This window comes from Ambystoma mexicanum, chromosome 3p (assembly GCF_040938575.1).
Source record: "Ambystoma mexicanum isolate Mex_15411 chromosome 3p, UKY_AmexF1_1, whole genome shotgun sequence".
NCBI classification, from domain to species: Eukaryota; Metazoa; Chordata; class Amphibia; order Caudata; family Ambystomatidae; genus Ambystoma; species Ambystoma mexicanum.
In genome coordinates, this window is record NC_090925.1 from 534707270 (window position 1) to 534731482 (window position 24213).

The following is a 24213-nucleotide window of genomic DNA, read 5'->3' on the forward strand; positions in this document are numbered from 1 at the left end:
ACCGTATTGGTCCAGTGAGAGTCTCTGCATTCCTCCTAGAACCCTCATATTCTACTAGCTTGAATATCACCAGAAAATCCCTCCATCTCTTCCAGAACATGATATTTTAGTCATCTCACCAATTTTTGTACAACACTTAATGTCGTTATTATTGTTATATCATACCATTGGTGAGACAGGCGCTGTTGTGGCATCGCTCTCCTGCGGTGTGCCATATTTTTCCTTTTTGACGGCTCAGTAGGTGTCACCTACCCCTTTTGCATTTTTCTTCCTTTTTTCCCCACGTCCCGGTCTGATCTCCTTTTGTTCTTTAATCATTTATGCTGTTGTCTTAGTTTCTTCTGAATTGGAGGCTTTTCCCTCACGTTTTGTGTCAGAATTGGCAATCTCTGATGACACTTCCTTTCCTCCTCCCCATATCCTTATGTGTTTTCCTTTTATGTCTTCTCCCAGGTACAGGAGGTTACAACTATATCTTTACTACATTGACTCCTGTTGTTCCCGCATGGCATTTTTCCTCCAGGTTTACTTGTATTATCTGCCCACTACTGTTCTGTATAATGTTCTTACAATTACCTCATTGTGTAAATGTTATTTAAGTATATTACCTGGAACATTAAGGGTTTCTACAAACCTATAAAAATATGTAAGATTGTATCCCACTTCAATAAACTCAAGACGTCTGTGGTATGCATACAGGAAACTCATCTATCTAGCAGTGAAGCTATGAAGCTCAAATCTCTCTTGGTCAAAGAGGTCATTATAAGCCCGGCGGTAGGCAGTTGCTCAACTGCTCAGCAAGAAACCACATATCAGATTTTGGGCCAAGATGCTGATTCTAATGGGTGTTGGGTGTGAGTCAAGCTCCTAATTGGCTCTTTGCATGTCTGTATTCTGAACATATTTGGACCTACCCTACCTGATCCCAACGTTTGGGTTTCCATCAAGCAATTGATGCTTAAGAATAATTTCACTAATCTTCTTATGTGCAGGGATGTCAATCAGGTCCTTGACATGTTCCTAGATCGAAAATCTAGCTGTGTATTTAAAGCATCCAAATCCCACAAGTCCTTTGTAGGGTGTCTCGCTGAGACCGGCCTAATTGATTCTTGGAGGCTTTTTCATCCTACACAATTAGATTACACATTTCACTCATCTCCACATAATACAATCTCCTGCCTAGACTACATTTTTTCCTCTAAATCTCTTACTGGTACTATTGTTGACTTGTCGATCTCCATTATTATCATTTCCGATCACGCCCCCGTTTGCACTACCTTCAACTTTGATAATATCAAAAAACCATTGGCCCGATGGAAATTTAATAATTACTTGTTACAAGATCAGCAGTTTATTCAGTCTGTACAGCTGTTCCTATGACAATTCTATGGTGAAACCACGATAGTGATACTTGCATTGTAAATAATTGGGATGCATTTAAGGCCACGCTCAGAGGTCATATTATGGCCCATACAGGCAAAAAAAATAAAAATGTGCAGAAACCATCTTGACAATCTTTATACCCAGCTGACATCTGCTGAACAACATTATTATCAAAACGCTAACACAATTAATCTTCATCTAGTCATGGCCGTATGCTTCCAAATCAACAATGAGCTTACTAAATTGGCTGCCAGGACTATATTAAAATATAAGACTAAGATTTACCAGACGTCTAATAAAGCCGGTAATTCACTTGCCTCATATCTGAAGATTAGAAAAGAAAAAAACATATATATTACACACTAAGGATGCATCTAGCATCTCACAGAATCATCCTGATGAGATTTTGAACTGTTTCAAAAAAATTATGTGGACTTATATACCCCTGGTACCACTGTCCCTTCTGAGAACATTGATTCATCTCTTAACAATATTAACAGATCTTCCTATCCTCAAACTGACCTATCTCATTTAGAAAGTGATATTGCACTTCCCAAAATCACTTGCGCCATTAAAGGGTTGGGTAGAGGAAAGACCCCTGGACCAGACGGTCTCTCTACTGAATTCAATGACAGTCTAGCCCACTCCCTTACCCTAAACTCAAATCCTTATTCACCGATTTAACAGACAAAGACCCCACTTTTCCCAGTAATTATCGGCCAATATCTCTCATTAACGTTGAAAGTACATTTTTTGCTAAAATCCTCACCAGTAGAATTTAATCGCCTCTCCCTATTTTGATTAAATCCAACAAAGTGGGATATGTGAAGGGATGTAACATCTATACTAATGCAAGACTATTACTAAATGCCCTTCACATAATCACTAAAGACAAGAAAGATAGAATAGGATATGCTGCTATCAAACCTGATGCAGAATAAAAGTCGACCGGGTCAACTGTGACTTTATGTTTTGATCTTTCTGATGGCATGGTTGCGTCGAACAGTTTATCACCCTCGTCAAACTTCTCTACTCATTCCCAAATCATTGATTAGTATTAACGGCCAATCCTCATCCTGCTTTTCCTTACGAAGAGGTCCACGACAAGGCTGCCCTCTCTCCCCTATTCTTTACATCCTCTCTCTTGAACCGTTGCTAGAACTCATCAGATCTTCCAGGTGGGAAATCATCTATTAAAATAGCAGCGTATGCTGATGATATTCTTATCTTTATCAAAAATCCCAAACTTCACCTTCCACATTTGCTTGACAGACTCCATCAATTCACCCAAGTGTCTGGCTACAAACTTAACAAAGATAAATCAGAGATTTTCAGTTTCAAATGGTGTGAGGATTCTATCAAATATATTGGTATTCGTTTTGCCCCCACAATACGTACTACTATCAAACTTAACACACAAATTCTGTTGGATAGACTCTAAGAATTAACCTCCAAGTGGTCTCCCCTTTACCTCTCCTGGTGCGGTCTGCTAGACACCATTAAGATGATACTATCCCCTATTGTTTTATCTTACTGACAGCTCCTCCTGGTCCCATTGTCTCCCCCTTTTTTCATAGCTGTCTACTCTATTCTTCTCAATTTCCTATGGACCATGGTAAATGTAAGATAATTGCAGCTGCCTAGTTAAAAGCCCCATATGACATGGGTGGGGTCAGGTTCCCGCATTTCAAATCATATCATTCAGCCTTCCTTCTCAAACAATCTCTCTGCTGGTTTGCTTCTCCTGATATATTTGACACTCCCTCCTGGTGTATGTTAGAAAAATATTTGGTGCATCCTTATGAGTTTGCTGACCTTATCTATGTATTTAACTACTCCTCTATGGCCCTATCTGATCCCATAAAGGCCTCAATGTTTGCCCTAAGGCTGCTCCTTTTCCCTCATACTAAACCGTCTTCCAAGAACCTTTCCCCACTGATGTGCCATAATAAAAACATTATTATTAATAATAGAGCCCTGTGTCATGAATTCAGGTTAAAAAGAGGCATCAGATTCATTCAGCAAATTGTCTATTCTTTCCTTCCAGAAATGAAGACATCTGTTCTCTATTCCTATCTCTGACTTCATCTTTTACAATACATTGGTTAGTTCGTGCCTTGATGCACTCCACCATTTTATATTATTCTCTTTTTTTTTGGTTAGCTGAATTACATCAACCTTTCCATATTTTTATACAAAACACAGAAGAAAAACAGAACCTTATATTAGTTTTCAATCATTTCATTATCAATTTTCACTTCAAAATAAAAAAATAAATCCATCACCATTAGTCAGTCGACAGACATCACGTATTAATTATCCTACTTTGACTAAAAAAGGAAATAATGTAATCATGATTACACAAGACACAATTAACTAGAAGTTTAGATGAGAGACTAGGGGCATCATTACATGGAGGGCGGTAAGGGGTTAATGGTGCTGGTAAAGGTGCCGGTGTCGTTAACCCTGTACTGCCCTATTACGAGGTCCCCTAGCGGGACCCGCTCTGGATGTCTGGTTTTACCAGACTTTTTTTGGGGGTCCGGCGAGGGGGCAAGCATGCTAACAACGGGCCAGTTATTAACGGGCCCGTTGTTAGCATCATCCCCATTCCCATTGAGCCCTATGGGGCTCAAATGGGAATGGGGATTCATTTTTGAGGATTCATTTTTACTGGGTCCATGGAATGGGAAATTACCAAGGTCGGCATGCCACATTCCATGAAACCGGTAATAATTCATTACCGGCGGCAGCCATGCCCTCCAGGGTCCTAATGAGGCCCTATGTCTCGTTTCCCACAATGCTCACGTCTTTCACATTACCCTGCTGCCGACAACCATAATTGGTGGATGGGTTCCCATTTTCTCAGTTACTCCGGTTTAGGGATTTGATAAACTGAAAAGTTGCAATACGAATGCCTATTGATTTGCTAGATAAAATCATAGGCCATCTATATTCTGACACCATAATCCCAAATATGCCAAATGCTTATGAAAATCTGTGACTCTCAATTGAATTAATGCTGGACATTTCACTAACAAATGTTCCATTTTTTCTTTTTCTGTTTGAACCATACAAAACCTACAGAAGTTTTGAGTCATGCTGATCATTCTGCGTTTGGCCAATAGATCTCCCGTTGGCCATAAATTGAAACGCAGCCGCATTATGCATTGTCTTAATCCAGGAGAGGGTAACCTACACAAGTAGGGTTCCACAGTTCTGAAACTTTTCTCACCATAACAGTCCGTGTTGAAGTGTTTATACGCTGAGCAAAGTCTCCTGGTTTCAATCCAGTCATGTTGGTAAACCTTGCATTTTGCTCTGTCTGGATTGGTGAGAAGAACTTCGCTGGAAATACCTGCAGTTGCCAACATTTTTATGATGTAACTTGTCCATTCACGGGCAAATTTGTGTTGAGAGAAAAACATGTACATTGAAATATTTCTTAAAACATTGTCTGCATTTGTTGAAATCAAACATTTTCAGAACAAGACACACAGACGCCAGTTATACAGGGCAGTTAAAGAAATTAGTCCCAGCTCAAATCTCAGCCATGGACACGATACAGATTGTGGGAGGTGTAGGACTTTACGCCAATATTTGGCCTCAAGTTTGTTGAAGGATGTGATAGAAATGATGGATATAGTTTCTAAACCATACAGGAGTGTAGGAATGATTTTATGGTTCCAAAAAATTACAGCCAAATTAATTGAGAATTTTCCAAATCTGTATAGGATCAACCTGGTCTGCGAGAGGGCAGAGATCAATTTATTCTGTATGGTTTCCCAGTATAGATTCTTCTGGTGTGAATCGCAAAATTGCAATCCTAAATATGTATACTTTGTTGCAATTTCCACTTTAACATTCTTGATGTTCCAGTTAATATGATGTATATTAGAATTGTTAGGAGCATATCTCAGAATCTGCGTTTTCTCAAGATTGATTATCAACTCATTATCATCCAAGTACAATGGAAGAGCAGATAATAATTTCTACAGTCCTATTGGTGTCTTCAGTATGAGTACAAAATCATCTGTGTACCATAAGGCCTGGATAGGAACACCAGCCATTTTCGGTGAGTCCGAGCAAATGTCTTCAAATATGTGTTTAATATCTTGAATGAAGAAGTTAAATATCGCTGACGCAAGTGTGCACCCTTGTTTGAGGCCCTTTGCTGTTGCTATCGGTTTAGAGAGCAAGCCTGTCAAATTCAATCTGATTTGAATTGAAGTGTCAGAGTGTAGAGCATATATGATATCACACAAAGTGGGTGGACATTCAGCTAGTCTCAGTTTATTCATTAATTTGACTCTAGGCACCGAGTCAAATGCTGAATGTAGATTGATAAATGTAAAGAATATTGGTCGCTTTGTAAACTGAGTTTGGGCTTTGAGTGCATATAGAGTTAGCAAACTAATTGCCGTGCCCATTCCAGCCACAAAGCCCGATTGTTGTGGATCTCTCTATTGGAATTTTTGTTCCCAGACATTGGAGTCTCTCAAACCAGTTTTGTACATAGTTTTCCGCGAGCATCGAGAAGTGCTATGGGGCGATAGTTATTTGGTACTGAACAATCACCCTTTTTAAAAATGGGGACGATTAATAACTTACGCCAGGATCCTGGAAGTATGGTGGTTTTTAATATGTCCTGAAAGATGTCATTCAGTATGACCGCCCATTGTTCTAGATGTGTCTTGAACATGAAGTTGCTCAATCCATCCGGACCTGCCGCTCAGGATTTTGAAGCGTTTCGGATTAATTCAGCTACTATTTTGACGTTACAGTCCAACTGTAAAGACTGTGGAGCTCTTTTTGTTTATTGATATTTTTCTAAGCTTTTATCCGCGTATTGTTTGCTAAACTGCTGAGCCATTGAGGTTCTGAGACTCTACTTTTACAGAGAGCTGCCTGAGGCCTCTAGAGTATTACAGCTAACCATGGTCTCCGATATCAAGGCCTATAAATTCTATAATGTTCTGACCTCGGAGTCTGTTGTATGGCCTGCTTGCTTGTTATGGGAAAATGACTTCGGCTGTGCCCTTGATGACCACATGTGGTCTCAATTATACTTCAAAATCAGGGGCCTATCTGCGTCAGCCAACATAACACAGTATTTCTTTTTCTTTACTCATAGAGCGTTTATTACCCCCGTGAAACTATCCAAATGTAAGAGAGATGCGGATGATGAGTGATGGTCATGCAGTAATGCCCCTGCCTCATATGAACACATGTTTTTTAACTGTCCTTTTGTTTTAAAATTCTGGAAAGACGTTTGGAAATATCTGAAACTCATCTTTACAGTAGAAGTCCCACAATCTTTTTTGAATGTTTTGTTGGGTAGCTTAGCGGTTAAGAACAATGATTTGCAAACCTCAGCCAACCTCTATGATTTATTTACTGGCCTGGCTCTGAAGCACATCACAGCCAATTGGTAAGACTCACGCATCCTCTCTGTTAGGAGCTGGGGGAATAACATTTGCCACTTACAAAGAATGGAACTATTTATGGCTAATTACCGACACTATTCCCAAGTACAATGCCAAATGGACTTTTTTCATTTGTTATTTAGACTGTTTCAACGCATTTTCGCATGGCACCTGAGCTTATATTTATATTTGATTTCCTCAAACTTCTTATTGAGCAACACCTGAATCCGTTTTTTGTTTACCAGATGCTATCATCACTGCATTTTAAAAATATGACATATGATACTGCTTTTTATACCTCCCCCCTCCCGCATCCTCTCATTCCCTCTGTTCTTTTATTAATTATTCGGATTTGTAAAGCGCGCACCAGCCCTAGGGCATTGTGGCGCTTGTTACAGACATATCTTAGTTACATATCAATGACATACACAGAAAATTACAGGCAAATAATAATGTACAGAGAATTTACAGTGACAGTTAATGAAAGATGCATTATACAGGGCAAGGAGTGAGATCTTGAGTGTTCTACGAAAGGAAGGGAGCGAGTTTTCTGCTCTGATGTCTGAGGGTAGTGCGTTCCAGGATTTGGCAGCAATGTATGGGAAACCTAGGCCACCGGCTTTGGCTCTATTGACTCATGAGATGTGTAGTTGGTTCGTGCATTGTGTTCTGGTGGGACGTGTGGAGGAGGCTTTGGTGATTGTCTCGAATAGGTATGAAGGTGCATAGGGAGTGAGGCATTTATGTGTAAGGGAGAGGATTTTGAGAGTGGTACACTCTTTTACCGGGAGCCATTGTGCTGATTGTCTGGCCTGGGAGATATGCTTCCTTTTTGAGATGCTCAAGGTGGCCCAAAGCGCATTGGTCTACGTGACTTGTAGCCTGGTTACATTTTTTGAGGATGTGCCAGCAAAGCAGGGAATTGCAATAGTCTAGTTTGGTTCCAATGGTTGCTCTAGCTATATAAAGACAATTAGGTTTGGATAAGTATGGTTTAATGGTTTTGATGAGTTTGGTGGTATGTGCAGATGAGGATGTGATTGCACTAACCTGTGTAGTCATGGATAGGGTGGAGTCTAAGTAGACCCCCAAGGTTTTGACGGTTGTGGACACAGGGATAATGGAGTTGTCAATGGTAAAGTTGGCATATACTTTATCAAGTTTGACTAGGGTGTTTTCTTGACCTAATATCATTATGTATGTCTTATCCTCATTGAGGCAGAGGCCTTTTACCGCCATCCAGGTTCTCGTGTGTGTATTCTGTTTGTCCCCTCGCCTGTCCCCCCTGTATGTCTCAGCAAATGAGCTTATTTCCTTTGCAGATCTCATTGTTATTGAGCCTCCCTCATTAATCTTTGTTGCATTTTTTATCCTTTTAACTACCAATATGTTGATTATATATCTAAAATCGCCCTGGATTATATTTTGATAATTATATAATCTCAATAAAAATGTATTAAACTTAAAAGAGGGCAAGTAGTGTCAGCTATACTGCACATGTATAGTTAGTACTCCTTATATTAAAGGAGGGACCCATGTTCATGTTAAAGAAAAGGAAATGGCATGGGATAAAAGCGAAGGTATTTCGGGGTTCGGTAGTCTCGGTTGGAAATAGAATAAAGAAGGTAGTATTCAGCTGCGTCTCACCATTTTACTTAACATACAACAGAAAGTGGAATGGTAAATATGTCAGACCTGGGCCACCTGGTCGTGTTGGCTGTTTCACTTTTATTTTTGCAAGAAGCCCTGTCATTTCCCATATCACTTTCCAACCCCACTACCCTAAACATTATTCCTAAGTATTCCCTCACCCCGACCCCTTTAAAATAATTTTTCAAAAAACGCTGTTTAAAAGCAGTTTAATCAAATCCGGTGAAACAGCCACAAGGAGGTGGGCGTTACCAATACATCTATTATTAAAATAAAGGTCACTGAATCACAAAGAAGATCATTTGGAAACTGTGACTTACTCTTGATTTAAACCTGGTGAGGGCTAGTTGATTCACAAAGAAATAACCAATAGTAACTCTGACTTACTCTTGAATGACAGGAGCAAATCAGAATAACTTGTAACAAAGTGTTTGAGAGAAAGCCCTAATATCCAGCTCTGCACCGGTGCAAAAGAACATTTAATTAATTTCTTTGATCAAAAACATAATTTTTTCATTAAAAGAGGTCTTGAATGTGTTTCTAAATCTTTGATCTTTTCAGTCCAGCAGCAAGGTGGAATAACAAGAAGATATTTCTGTTGCAGATCTGCTGCAATAACGATAATGGAGTGCTGGATGGAAAATGGGGTGGCGATTGTTCCAGTGGTGTCTGCCCCTCTGCATGGAATGGGAGCGTGGCCATTCTGCGACAATGGCAAGAGAGTGGTTATCAACCAGTGAAGTATGGACAGTGCTGGGCTTTTGCAGCCGTCATGTGCACAGGTAGGTCATGCCGATACCTTAACACAATCCCTTTACTTGTACTTTACATACCTGACATTTGTTTCAAAAATCAAATTCCTGTCTTCCTCCTCAAACAGGGGGCTCTCATTCCACTCTGGTGCAAATATCGCTGAGTAAAAGGAAAACAATCAAAAGTAATCACATCTTTACCAATTCAGTGAAACTGACAACTAGACAAAAGACCTTTATAGAACATTGTTGATTTGCTTTTATTTCTTAATTATTGAGATCATCTCCTTCTCGACATTTCATTCAGTTCTTTGTGCTTGCGCAAGGCAAGTCATACAACTGTGGGCATACAGGCTACATGCTATGCAAACGCAGTTTTCTTTCTTGCTCCCTTTCATGTTTTACTGGTTCTTGGGATCTACTAGGGTGCATGCTTCAAGATGTCTGCCTTCTGAGACTGAGACTAACAAAGCCACTGTGGAACTTCTGTAAGGAAGGACGCGATGCACTGAAGTCTGTAGCTGCATTGAGCTGTGCCTTCCTCCTTCATGAAACCCATATGTTGAGAGCACTGACAAGAGCGCTGGACTGATGTGGTGAAGGAGAGCAAAGTTGTATGCAAACAATCTCCATTGTTTAATTGCTATGATTGAGACCATGTGGCTATTTTGTCTGTTCCTCTGGGACACTACCATGGCGTTAGTGTAAATACCTAATCATGCAAACAATGAGAATTGTCTAAGAACAGTCTGGATTAGCTGCTTACATAGGAGAGACTGCTGTGCCGTTTGTAGATAAGTTGCATATAGTAGTTGATTTTCTGCAGACTAGGTTTCAAACAAAGAACTCATATATATTGTGAAGCATGTGTGACACTGGGCTCAAGTATGAGGCTTCCAGCAACCCTCGTAGATACAACGTGAAGAAGTGTGCCCTATTGGTCTCATTGAAGGCATGGTCCTGGGAACGTTATTGCGCAGCGAACTACAATCCCCAGTGGAATTGTAGTCTGCACACTTATTTGTTGAAACGTCATGCACGTCAGCGCCGACGCATCAACATCTAGCCAGACTGTCCTGTGGAAGTATTTAAACCCTGCTCGTGTTCTGGTGTTTTTCTTTAGTTTGTAACAAGACGCTGCTTTTCTTGGCATCGAAATTACTGCTCATTTTCACATTGTGTTCTTTTTGCACCTTACAACCACGTTGATCGTTTTTAGGAATTTTTAAATTATTATATCTAGCTCCGAAATTCATAGATTTGACTATTTGTTATTGTTTTCAGTCATTATCTCTGTTTCATTCATTGTCTAGCACTTCACTTACCTTGGAATTCTTTCACCCAGAGAAGCCCGCTGGTCTCATTGCAGGTGTGACCCTGGGAATGTTATCGCGCAGAGAACTACGATCCCCAGTGGAATTGTAGTGCGCGTGCTTATTTATTGAAACTTCAAGTGCATCAGGGTCTGGCCAGTCTGTGCTAACCGCAATGTCAATGATGGTGCTGGCCACACTGCTGTTTTGGAGTAAAAGCCCGACTGTGTTATGTCCTTGACACCAGGTATGAATGTATACATACCCGTTATGCCTTCTATACGCACTCGTCAAGTAACTTGTGAAAGTGCTACTGTGAATGCATTCCGCAGGGTTTCGGATGTGGGTGAGAAGTATACCACTATGGGACCATTGCTAACTACAGAAATAACATTTAATAGTCAGATGAAGGAATTTTTATTTAATAATTAAGGTACACCTGTTGAGGGAAAGGGTAATGAGGCTCTGCCTATACACTTTGTCACTACTCACAAGCCTTTGCATGATTCCGAGCATGATCATGCTCCGACATCACCTGATGACACATATGCTCCGAAACAGGAGAAGTGTTTAGTGAAACCCATAATGCTTAGTGGGGCCACTTTTAAAGTTGCCCTTTTGAACATTAGGTCACTAGGAAAGTCAGCCATAGATGTCCAAGATTCCATCCTAGACAATTATATTGACTTTCTGGCTATTACTGAAAACCTGGCTTAAGGATTATAGTGGCCCCATTATCAAGGCAGCTACTCCTATGGGTTTCATTTTCTATGGACAGAATAGAGAGTCATGTATTGTTGGGGGTGGGGGGCACAGCCGTTATAGATAGGGAAGAACTTCATGACTTCCGATATCCCACCATATGTGAGGGCTGTGAGTTGCAACACTTAAAAATAAACTCTTCACCTGTTCACTGTACTCATCTCTTTGTAATTTACCGCCCTCCAAATGAGATGCCCAATTGTAATGAGGACTTCTTGGCCATTTTTACTAACTCTAACACCCCAATACATACATTTTGCATATGGGGGATCTCAACAGGTGGAAGGGTAATCACGCAGATAATGAAGCAACTTCCTGGAGCTTCATTTAAAAAACATTGACATTTTGGTCTACAATAATGAAGTGACACATGTTAAAGGTAACATCTTGGACTGGGTTGTGGCAAAAAATATGCAGATCAATTAAATCTGTACCACCGCTTGTGTCTGGTCTGACCCCTTTACAGTGATCTTTGAAATAACCCTTCCCGGAAAACTCATTCCGCAAGGGAAACCACTTAAAAAGGTAACCTGTAAGAATATTGATAATATTGGACCGTCTGATCTGCACAAATGTCTACTCAGTATCATGGCACATACATCAGATTTTGATTCATCGGATATATTGCTTTATAGATATGATTCTGCCATGACTGATCTGCTCAACAACAAAGCTTGCGTTGAAACCAGAACCATTAGAGACAGACAAAATCATTATTGTTGGTTCTCTCCACAACTTACAAAATTGAAACAAGAAAAAAGATTAGCAGAACGAAAAATGGAATAAAACTCAGACAGACAAAAATAGAGTATAGAAAATATCCTCATTGCAAAAAGAAACTTCTACAATGTGGAAATCGAGGAATCATCAAATAGCACGAGAAAACCTTTTGAAATTTTGATAACTCTGGAAAAATTACATCTGAAATCAGACTTGGCCTCTCCTACCCTTGAAGACTGCTCTACAGACCAACAAGCTTTTCTTTGATAAAATCACAACAGCTCACGCAAAAATTATGACTGATCCGGCATCAGCTTCCAGACCTGACATGACTGAGGTCCCCCCGTGTGAGGACACCATGCTTTTTCATTTTTCTGCCATCTCCATCTAGACTATGGATGATGTCCTTAAGTAGATGTGCCCCACCTCTTGCAATGTGATACGCTGGCAGGCAAAATTATTCTTAATAAGGCCAACATCTTTTTGCCCTTCCTGCTCGCTTTCAAATGCCACCTTTCATCATAGTACCATTCCTAAAAAGGTCAAGAAGGTAGTTATCTCAACTTTGTTGAAGAAGGCAGGTCTAGACCCTAAGAACTTTGCAAATTATAGACCCACTACCAATGTACACTTCCTCTTGAAAATTGATTGTGGATCGAGTAGCTACTATGCAGCTGTAAAGATATTTAGAAGAGGCTAACAACCTCCACCCTCAACAATCTGGTTTTAGAGAACATCATAGCATGCAGAGTGCTTTGCTCAATCTCCAGAGCCAGTTGATGGATTGTATGGACAAGAGCAAGCCAGGCTTAATGATACTTCTTCATTTATTCACAGTCTTTAATCTCTTGGACCATACGAAACTCCTAGATACCTTTTCTACTGTAGGTCACTGTTCTCCAATAGTTGTGAAATGGTTGAACTCCTTCCTGTCAGGCAGAATGTTGAGAGTATGTTGGGGCTAAGCATCTTCAGGGTCCATACTGTCCACTTGTGTAGTGCCTCAGGAAGCATTTGTGTCCCCTGCACTCTTTAATGTATACCCACACCCTCAGTGTGATATCTTGGACAAAGCTGGGGTTAAATTCAAAAACTATGCTGATGACACACAGCTACTGGTGGAGCTGAGTGGTGACTACACTGAGTATGTAAACTGTACAGAGCATCTACCTAATAATAAAAAACTGAATAACTCAACATTGGCTCTGCCTTAAAAGCGGAAGAACCAAACGATTGATCTTTGGATCCCCCCAAGCAAAGTCAAAACTGGCCCAAGCAAAGTCAAAACTGGGGCGGCATACAAAACATTTAAAATGGATGTTTACCCCATTAAAATCTCAGACCAGGTTAAAACTCGTAATGGACCAGTCACTGAGCACAGATACCCATGTAGCAAGTGCCATCAAATATGTCAGTGCTACTTCAGGCTACAAAGATTGGTCAAGCGATATGGTTCTAGTAAGAACTGTGCAACCCTTGTCAGAGCCATAGTAATGCCTCATATTGACTACTGCAATTCCCTAATTGGGGAGCAAGAAAGAACTGTATACAAAAGCTTCAAGCTTTTCAAAATGATGCCGTCCGAATTATAAAACGTGTTTCAACACCTCGGCAGGAAGGGAACTCTACTGGCTCCCTGTCAATTCCAGGATTACCTTTAAGATCCTGGCCTTGGCACATAAATGCCTTCATGGACACCCTCCAATCTACCTGAAAAATGGTCTCATTCCCCAACCACAGGGGAGATCAACTAGATCAAATAACACCCATCGTCTTATCTGCCCCAGGATTTAAATAAGTTGGGACAGAGGTTGTTCCTTTCTGGTTTTAGCTACTCTAGCATGGAATGACAGCCCGGTGGAAATGCGCACAGAGAAGAGTGTTCAAATCTTCCAAAGGCTCAAGACGCTTCTATTTCAATAGTAGCCTTCTTCATATACAATGACACAATGACACACCTCTGCCGGATCCCTTACTGTTCCTTAGTCTCTTCCTCTATATATGCCCTTAGTATTGTTAGTTGCCTGTCTTTTTGTTATTTGTGCGCCCTGTTGTCTGCGGGCTACAGTGCGTTCTAAGAACAAAATCAAAATAAATAAATAAATACCTGAAGCCGGGCACTAGAGCAGGAGACTTTTTCTAAAAAGACAGCACTTCATTCCTGGAACTCTACTTCTCATTCAACGTAAGGAAACAAACTAAATCTAACACAAGTCCACAGGCACATCACATATTTGTGGCTTCCTCTTCCCATGCATTGCACATTCTGCCACCTAAAGAGCTAAAGCAGGGCAGGAGATCAGCTGTCAATCATTACTGCCTGTGATTTCTGGGCATTCCCCATGTAATCCAGGAATGCAGCATTGTCAGAGGGAGACAAACTGCTAAATCAAATCTAAGACTATACAGGCCACCCTTGAGGTAGACCCGCACTTCTCCCCTACACTCCTTGAATGAATGGGAATAGGGCATGTGCAGGCTGCAGACTACACTACCACACCTATATTTTTAATAGAAGCATATTTCCTTGGTCATACCCGTGTGAGCCTAGCTCCTCGAAGTCTGACACACTTCTTGATTCTCAATTAATAATAATGGTAGAATGGGACAGTAATTCCTTCTACAAATGTAAAACACTCACATGTCATTGTCCTTAGGAGTGCGTAAAGGCAATGTCATCTAGGGTGGGGTGTATAAGCCTCTCTAGTAAAGCATTTCAACAAACAAGAAAGTTGCCCCCACACCAAAAAAAGCATACGAAAAAAAAACATAAGCCCCCCCCCCAAATACTTCATAGTTAACCAAAATGTAAACTGTTTTGGTGCAACATGGAAAAACAAATCAAAGGAAAAGGAAACATGTTGCAGATCCATCAAATGTCATTAAGGGAGGAAGATATCATTTGAATATGTTCAACACTCTGTTCAACCCTACAACACATTGCCTTCATCTCCTCTAACACTGCCGGCAGAATTACAGTTGACCTATGTGAGTGGGACTGGCAATATGGCTAGGTCTAAAGCAGTGGAAAAAAAGCCATCTCTTTTCTTTTTACAGAAGTGATAAAGAGGCAGTCAGGCCCCATTTCAACCTCCATACGGAATTAGAAATCAACTTTGACTGATTTGATGGAAGACATAGCAACCTTGAAGTTGTTTATCACACAAACAATTGATAGCACTATGCGCGTCAAGGGAGGCATCACAGCTATAATGGTAGCCTGGGAAAAATACAAGACTGCTCTAGAGGCTCCCGAACATAGGCTCAGTGCCTGTGAAGATGGAACTGGTAAGAGTGGAAAATTGACGAAGATTGGCACCATATGTCCATATGTTGAAGACCTTAAAATCCCTATCTGCTGCAACAATATTACAAAATATGGTGTGTCATAAGACAGTGAAGGCAAACACATAATCACTTTCTCTCAGAAGACCCTGTCCCGAATCCTCAGTACACCTTCTTTTGGAGTCTTCAACATTTAGAAGACCAACTGATTGGGCCAGAAAAACAAAGCAGAAAACCCCATAAATCAAGGGACATAATTTTGTATCTTTTCAGACACACACAGGTTCAAGAAATGTCCCATTTAGCCATGAACCTTAACCCACTAAAGAAGAATTGTGCTTGCATGTTCATTAACGAGGAAATTGATGGCTATGTGCCCAATGCTCATATGGTGGTCACATACAAGGATAAGACCTGGTTGTAGGACCACCCAAATGATCACACATATTCATCAAGTTGCTTACGTAGGAGCAAATAAAAATAACACTTGCTGATAAAGTAAGGCCTCATGTGGAGAGCAAAGGTCCAGGCCAAACAAACAAGAACACACGGGCATTTCTTGGGTCACCACATGTGGTCACCCAAGCCACATGACACTGTTAAATTACATTGCATTGAAAAATTCCCTTGAAACTGCTGGGCATACTGGTACATTTTATTGTAATGTTCCTGGACGTTATTAAACTGTACTTCCTGTCACTACATGGGTGAGTCTGAAAGCATTCCCGATTGACACATGTCTCAACTTAAGCAGGAGCATGTTCCCAAGACCATGTTTCAGTGGAAGAACACATGGAGCTGTTCACTAAGTGACAAGCAATGGAGTTAGGGAGGCATGGTCCTCCACATCCAACTCAGCACCCATTTCACAGACACTTCTCTGGATTTGATTGCAGAATACTTTGGATACCACAGAGAATGCACTGAGAAAAGGTCATCAGGACTGACATTTGTTGGTTCTGTTTTCTAGAGAAGAGCTCCCAACAGCATTATAGTTTTGCTTGCTTGCCAAAGTTATGTCCATATTGGTATTTAGTACTGACAGTCAACTGCAATATTGGACATGTTAATGTTCCTCTCATGTGGTTCATATTGATTGCTTATTTTTCCCTTACCAGTGTGTAAGGAACTAGAATGAACGGGAGACAAATACAGAAACCAGGCACGTCAGATTTGCATTGATGAACGCATGTCAGGTTTTGTGATAAGAAGGAAAAGGCAAGCATGTCTTCTGAGTGTCTGAAAAATGCATTCATCAAACAAGCTGTGCCTTTACTAGAGTTGCATTGGCACAGAAACACACTAAAATAGTCCTAAACAAGTTACGAGTCAGGCAGCAACACATTATTGAGTCAGTATGCCGGTCTGGAATTAACATACCCCTAATTCTGTTTACTGGCATGTTTCCAGACCAGCATACTCCAAGTCTGATGGTGGGGTGGCTGAATTTACCTTCAGCTCTGAGCTGCCGGTAATTCCAGCATCCCACCACCAAAAAATGCTGGTATTACCAGCAACGGTATTACTGGTGCCGGTATTACCAGTGTCGGTACTACTGGTGCCGGTAATCTCAGCAATTCCCCCATGGAGTCCTATCCATGGAATGGGGAATACCCACCATTACCGGCTCTTGTAATCTGCCAGTAATTCTGGTAGACCAAGTGCCGGTAACGGTAATACCATTTGGTGGTATTCCGCCAGATTTACCAGTGGGATACCACCAAACGTATAATGAGGCCCACTGATTTGGTCCATATATATAACCTAACTGTGAAAAAGATGTGGGAGGGCTTCAACTGTAGCCATGAATTATAAAGGCAAAAGATGTCAAAACATATTTTTGCATCTAACTAAGCATTAAGTACAATTTGCATAGAAGGAGTAATTTTGAAGCACACCTACGCGTTGAAACCTGTGTCATACCAAACATGGACAAGATCTGAGAAACTTATTGCTACAACTGAACTTTACTGTAAATGTGCATGACATTGGCCCTCATTACGACCCTGGCGGAGGACCATGGTGCAATTTGCACCATGGTCCATGGCGCAAAGCTGCCAACTTCGTCATGGGGGTTGGCGGACTTACCGCCCCATTCCGACCTTGGTGGGGCGGTAAGTCCCCAATCCCCATTTACCCTTCCCCATTCCCATTTTTGCCCCATAGGGTATAATGGGAGTGGGGAAGGCGTTAATTACGCCACCGTAAATTACGGTGGCGTAATTAACAACAGGTCCCGTAGCGCCATGGATTTTTCCGCCCGGAAAAACCAGGCGAAAAAAGCACCATGGCGCTACGGGAACTCGTAGTAAGGCGGAAAGGTACGCCATGCATTACGCTGGCGTAAACCCCTTTCCGCCAGGGTCGTAATGAGGGCCATTGTGTTTTACGTGTTTTATGTTTCAAGAGTTCAAGTATTTTTTCTACTGTATGGATTGTATCGGTATATTTATTATATTGTGTCTTTGTGTATGCGTACATGTTTAATAAAATTAATTTGTGATATTAAATATGTACTTTACAATTTGAAAGGTGGAACAATATGTCCTGTTTCGTAAATGTGATTTACATGTATACAGCTTTCCTTGTCTTAATAAGATATTGGATCAACAAGGGACATGATCGGAAGAACCGTGTTGTTACAATTGAACTTTATTTCTTTTGTCTAAATAAGTTTTATTTAGGATCATAACTTACAAACATTGTAGAACAAAATGCATAACATTTCAACATAGTGTAACATGATACAACTGTATTATGTTAAACTTATTAAAATGGAAGCATATAAAAATAAAAGAAGAAAAGAAGGTAAGAGAAATGGCGAGGCTTAGTAAGTATATAAATCCATGAATACGCTAATAAAACAATGTTTTAATAAGCGGGCGGTATAACAAACAAACATTAAAAGGATGCAAACAGGACAATACATTTACATGACATTAACAAGATGGAGATTTGGAAATGCAAAAAAGGGGGGTGTATGAGGGTTACTTGAATGTATAAATCTTAAGCTAATCTTAAGTGTTGCAAGGAACTGTACAAAGAGTTTCCATTTGAGATCTTGTTTGCATAATAGGAATTTAATGGACGCATTACAGCATTCTAGTCTGTGGGTATTACATCCAGCATTCCATCATATTTTGTAATGAATTTTATCCAGATTTTTCCAATTAGAGGTGATTATCTTAATGGCTAACATTATGAATAAGTCAAACAGAAGTTTATCATATCTACATATGATACCATTAATAATAGTACTGCCCACAAATAGAACTTGAGGACAGAAATCCATTGATATATGAAATATTTTCTTAATATTCTTCCAGAAAGAAGAAACCAATTTAAAATCAAGGAACATATGTTTAAAGGCTCCTGGAGATTGAAGGCAGCACCAACATTTGTCATTTGATACACTACCACATTTAAAAAGATATGCAGGTGTAACCAAAATCCTGTGGTGAACGAAAAACATTGTTTGTATTAAATTAGCTGCAGGCTTCACTTTAGACACGTGATTCCATATTACAAGCCATTCCAATTGATTGTCTGTAAGCGATATGTCCTGTTCCCAAGCTGCAAAACAATCATGTGATAGACTAGACGTGGAGGTTTTACGGAGCATTTTGTAATATATAACTACTGACAACGCTGGTTTGCGGAGTAATTGTAGTCTCTCAGTATTTAGAGTGGGGAGCCCAATAATCAGAGGATCATAGTTTTCATTTATGGCATTAATAATGGACATATATTGTTAAAAAAAGACTGGGGGACATTACATTTGCAAATGAGAGCATTAAAGTCTATTGGGTTACCATAAATAAATAATTGATCTAGATATTTAATGCCCAGAGAAAGCCATGACCTCCAGAAAAGAGATTTCTTTTTACTTTTAATTAGCGGGTTAAACCACACGTATGAGGAGACATAATAGGAAGATTCGTTGTCTGGGAAATATACAAACTTCCTTAGATAATGTGCTGATATAATAGTGATGAATAGTAGTAGTGCACTTAATACATTTTGTTTTGGCTTTAATATGAAAACAGTCAGCCAAACTTATGGGGGATACCATTGCTTTCTCTAGACACATTCACTGGGGCACATCACTAGAACTTTCTTGAACAAAGCAATATTGAGCTTGTTTTAGAACAAATGCTATATGATAGCTTCTGAAATAAGGCAACCCAACCCCTCCCGCTTCTCATGATAACTTGAGTTTGCTAAGGGATAACCTATGTCTTCCTTTTCCCCAGAGAAATTTAGCAAGTTTGGAGTCAATAGATTTAAACAGGGAAAAGGGCAAAGGAATTGGCAACATATATAATAAATATAGAATTATGGGTGTAATCATCATCTTAATGGATTCTAGTCTTCCCCACCAGGAAAGATTAAGAGGGGGGCAGGAGCTTATAATATCTTCCATTCTTGATAATAGAAAGGTATTGTTATGTTTAACAATATGTTTGATGGATGATGAAATATGGATGCCTAAGTATTTAAATCCACCTGGGCACCATTTCATATTTGTAGCTGATTTATGATGTTTGGAGCAATTAACTTTAAGAGGGAGAATTTAAGATGTGTCAGTGTTTAGTTTATAACCTGAGACAGCTGAGAACTGAGCTATCATGTTTAATACATGTGGTAAGGAGGAGCTGGGATCTGTAAGTAATAGTAAAATGTCATCTGCATATGCCGCTAGTTTAATTTGTACATTACTACAGGTTAAAACTTTAATGTTGGTGTTTAATCTTACTTTCTCTAAAGAGGGTTCTAGGGCTAAAATAAATAGGAGTGGAGAGAGATGATACCCCTGACGCGTTACTCTGAAAAGAGGAAAATATGGGGATATATGACCATTAATGAAAATGGAGGTCATTGGATTTGAGTAAAGCACTTTGAACCATTCAACTCGATCAGCATCTAGGGCTACCACAGCACAAGGATCACTCATGCCACTTATATGATCTATAGAATTTAAAATTAATCTTATATTAGAGGAAGAGAGTCTATTTTTAACATATTCTACTTGATCTTGATTAATTAGCTTGGGTAATACCGATAAAAGTCTATTGGCTAAAATTTTTGCAAAGATTTTACAGTCTGTGTTAATCAGGGAGATGTGCCTATACCTTTGAGGGAGTTTTGGGATATTTTCCAGATTTGGGGAAAACTATCAACATTGCTTCCAAGAAAGACCCCTTAGCTTTCCCGTCCTGTACACATTGAGAGAACAGGTAATTAAGTTTGGGTACTAAAATATCTTTTTAAATGTGCACAGAAATCACTGGAATATCCATCTGGTCCTGGTGCTTTACCTTTCGTAAGGTCTTTGATGGATTTGTGAACTTCACTGGTAGAAATGGGAGCACTTAGCGATGGAAGATCAATTTATTGGCATGAGGAGTGAGGGATGTCTTTGAAAAAAGCCTGTGATAATTCATTATTATCAGATATTTCAGATGTAAATAGGTTCTTATAAAAATCTGAGAAAACTTCGACCATTTCTTTATCTGCAAATGTTCTATTCCCAGTAATATCTTTAATAACTGTGATCCTATTTTTCTCTTTTTAAAGATTTAGATAAGATACTACCGATTTGCTTGAGCATTGGCTAATTAATAAAACTTAGCTTTGTATTTAAGAAGATTATCACAAGAATATTGGGTGACTATTTTGTTATAATTAATTCGAAGCTTAATGCTGAAGTTTAGCATTAATTTTGAATTGTTACATGAAAACTGAGATTCAAGAGTTTTAAGTTCTTTCAGAATATTTTCTGATTCTGATCTAAGTTATTTTTTTATTAGCTACATACAAACTAATATGTCCTCTCATAACAGCCTTATAGCAATCCCAATTATTCTAGGTTGAGGCATCTATAATTAAATTCTCTGAGCAGTAGTAATTATGTTGTCGGGCTATGTAGGAAGTGAATGCTTCATGTTTAAGCAAGGCTGATTTAAATCTTCATCTGTTGGAGGAAAAGGGTTTTAGTATGGAAGCTAGTTGCACATGAACATGGGCATGATCTGATAATACAATTGAGTCAATTTTAGCATCAATAATAGAACTCCCTAGGGATTTAGGGATACATATGTAATCTAATCCAGATAAGGTACCACGAGGATTGGAGAGGAAAGTGAATTCTGAGTTAGAGGGGTGAGTGATCCACCAGGTATCAATGAGACCTAATTCTGAAATTAATCTGGTGAATTGCATATGGGATTTTGTAGATGTATAGTTTCATTGCAGTCTCCACATACAATCATATTATTAGGTTCGGAAAGAAAAATTTGTTTTTTAAGTTGTACCCAGAAGTATGGATCTGATGATGTGGGTCCATAGACATTTAAAATAACATATTCAACTGAGTCAATCAATAGCCTAACTATTACCCATCTACCTATGTCATCAGACCCACTTGAAAGTACTTGACAGTTAAGCTTCTTACTTATCAGGATAATAACACCATTTATTTTCTGATTGGATTCACTGGATAAAACTTGACCAACCCAATGACGCTTGAGCTTCATCGTCTATGTATTGGAGAGATGGGAATCTTGAATACATGCAATGGAAGGTTTGGTCCTATTAAGATGAGACAACATTTTCTGTCTTTTTACCGGATTATGTAACCCTTTCACATTTTACGTTGTCACATTGAATTCCTAGGGTTAAAGTAGTAAACAACGACTGATAGCGAGCCTAAGGGTTCATTAAGAGTACTCTTTGAAAATATCATCATTTCAATATATGCACTCCATGAAGACACATAAGGAGAAGGACACAAGAGGAAAGGAGAAACTAACAAAGATAACATTAAAAACAGCAATCTTGATGTGAAAAATACTTTTTTTATAACAGTGGCTAAAAGGAAACGGCCACCTCTATCCATGTTAACTTCAAGGAGATGAAACAACTCCCTGCCCACTCCACAAATCTAAAGGGAACATAAGGCATGGCAATATAATTAACAGGTATAGTCTCTTTAGAAAATGTCTTCAGGTGGGCACTTTTGAGGTATCCATGTCTTCTCGTCTCTGATTTTGAATAAACAGTCTTAGGGCAGCTGGGTTTCGAAAAGATGATTTGTGGCCATTTAGGGTTACTTTAGGGATCACTGGATGTATGATACCATATCTGGCATTAAGCTGTTAAAGAGCATGCCTAAAAGCTAAAAGTTCCTTCCTTCTCGACGCTGTGGCATTTGAGACATCTTGAGTGATAAAAAGTTTCCTACCATTTCAAGCTAGGTGTTTTTTTAGTTTAGCTCTTTCCAGGATTAGGCGTACATGTGAAAAGTCTAATAGAGCAAAGATCATTGTCCTTGAGGAGTTGTTATTGACGCCACTCGAAGGCTGTACAGGAATATAGGGACCAATATGATGCGCTCTTTGAATATTTAAATTGATTGATGATGGAAGTTCTAGAAGTTTAATGAGGAGTTTGTTGGTGAACAATATTGGAACTTCTCCTTCCACTCCTTCCTGAAGTCTGACAATTCACAGGTTGTTTCTTCTATTACGGTTTTCTAAATTCACTGTGTGTTTCTTTAATGAAATAAACGTGTTTTCAAGTGTTTGAACTCTTCCTGTGAGGTCCTGCGCATTACTGACCCTTTGCTCAACTTCAGAGATCCTGGTTTCAAATGCCGACCATTTCTCATCCATTTGTTGTAATTTATGATCGGTTGCCTCCATGAGAGGCTTTAGAGTTTTTATTTCCAGTAGTATGGCCTGCATAGTGGCTTCTGATGTATCTTCTTTAGGAGTTGGGGAATCACTTTTGGTCCTTATTTGAAATGGAATTGGGTGATTCTTTTGCTTGAGGTTTCTTATTTGCTATGTCAATTGAGGTGTATGTATTGATGCACTATACACTTAAGTGAGGTTTGATTTATCGTGTCCTTAAATAATCCTTTGTTAACAATTATGTAGGTTGAACACACAACAGTGCTATGAGTTTAATCTATACATGTATGACGTTAGAGCTGTGAATTCTCAAAAAAGGATTTTAAGCATTTAATGTTTAAGGAAAAAAAAACACCTTTGCTGTTTGTATCTTGAGGGTCTAATATATGCCTTTTCCACACCTTCTTCTTGCTTTGTCTAGTACCTTTTTCCTGAGAAGTGGGACATATATTTTATAGTACTTTATCACTTATGCCCTTCTTTTGAGAAAGTTAGGAGTATTTCCTGAAATGTCACTTCTTATTAATGGTGCCGTGCTTTTAAAAGAATAAAGAGTTTTCCTCCAAATGCATTCCCTTATTACAGGAGCCTGGATAGTGAGGGGAAGAGGAGTATTCCATTAAAGATTTTTCCTTATTAACGGTGCTGGGCTAATATAAAATAGGGAATATGCCTTTGAGTGTGTTAATAACGGTGCCGGTGCCAGGGCTTATATAAAAACAAGGATACACCTTTAAATATGTTAATAACAGTATTGGGCCATGTTACGAAGAAAGAGTAAACCTGAATAAGCAGCACGTCCTCACACTGTGCATCGCCCACACAGCTGACTAGAGCGTCGGTGTTGGCAGTACAGCACCTCCCGGCTCTGCAGGACCGCTTCTTCTTACAATGTAGCTCGGATTTCCAAAGGCATATGCAGCTCACGGAATGCCCCGGACCACCAGATGAGTGCTATATACCTTCCGGTATTTCGTTTGTATATTTATTTTTTGACTGCCGTGAAGGATTTGATACTGTAATAATTATTACGGAGCGGGAGTGCAGGGTTCAGTCATCCATCCCGCTATTTTTACTGTGCATGACTTTGTTTATTGCATTATGTGGGATATTATGATGAATTAAGTAGTGTGAATTGAATGAATACACTGCAGTGTCATTATGAACATAGTTTTAAATACAATGAGATCATTTCGAGAAGTGTTTCTTGTTTGCTGTAGTTTTTTAA

The 24213-nt window shown here is 39.4% G+C and overlaps 1 protein-coding gene across 1 annotated transcript in view; it reads left to right on the top strand.

Annotated features, from left to right (window-relative positions):
• Window positions 1-24213, top strand: part of LOC138580596 (protein-glutamine gamma-glutamyltransferase 5-like) — a 364270-nt gene that overhangs the window by 200301 nt on the left and 139756 nt on the right. The window contains exon 6 of the mRNA XM_069651260.1: window positions 9064-9241. Within this exon, the coding sequence (XP_069507361.1) occupies window positions 9064-9241 (178 nt within the window). The remainder of the gene's footprint in view (window positions 1-9063; window positions 9242-24213) is intronic.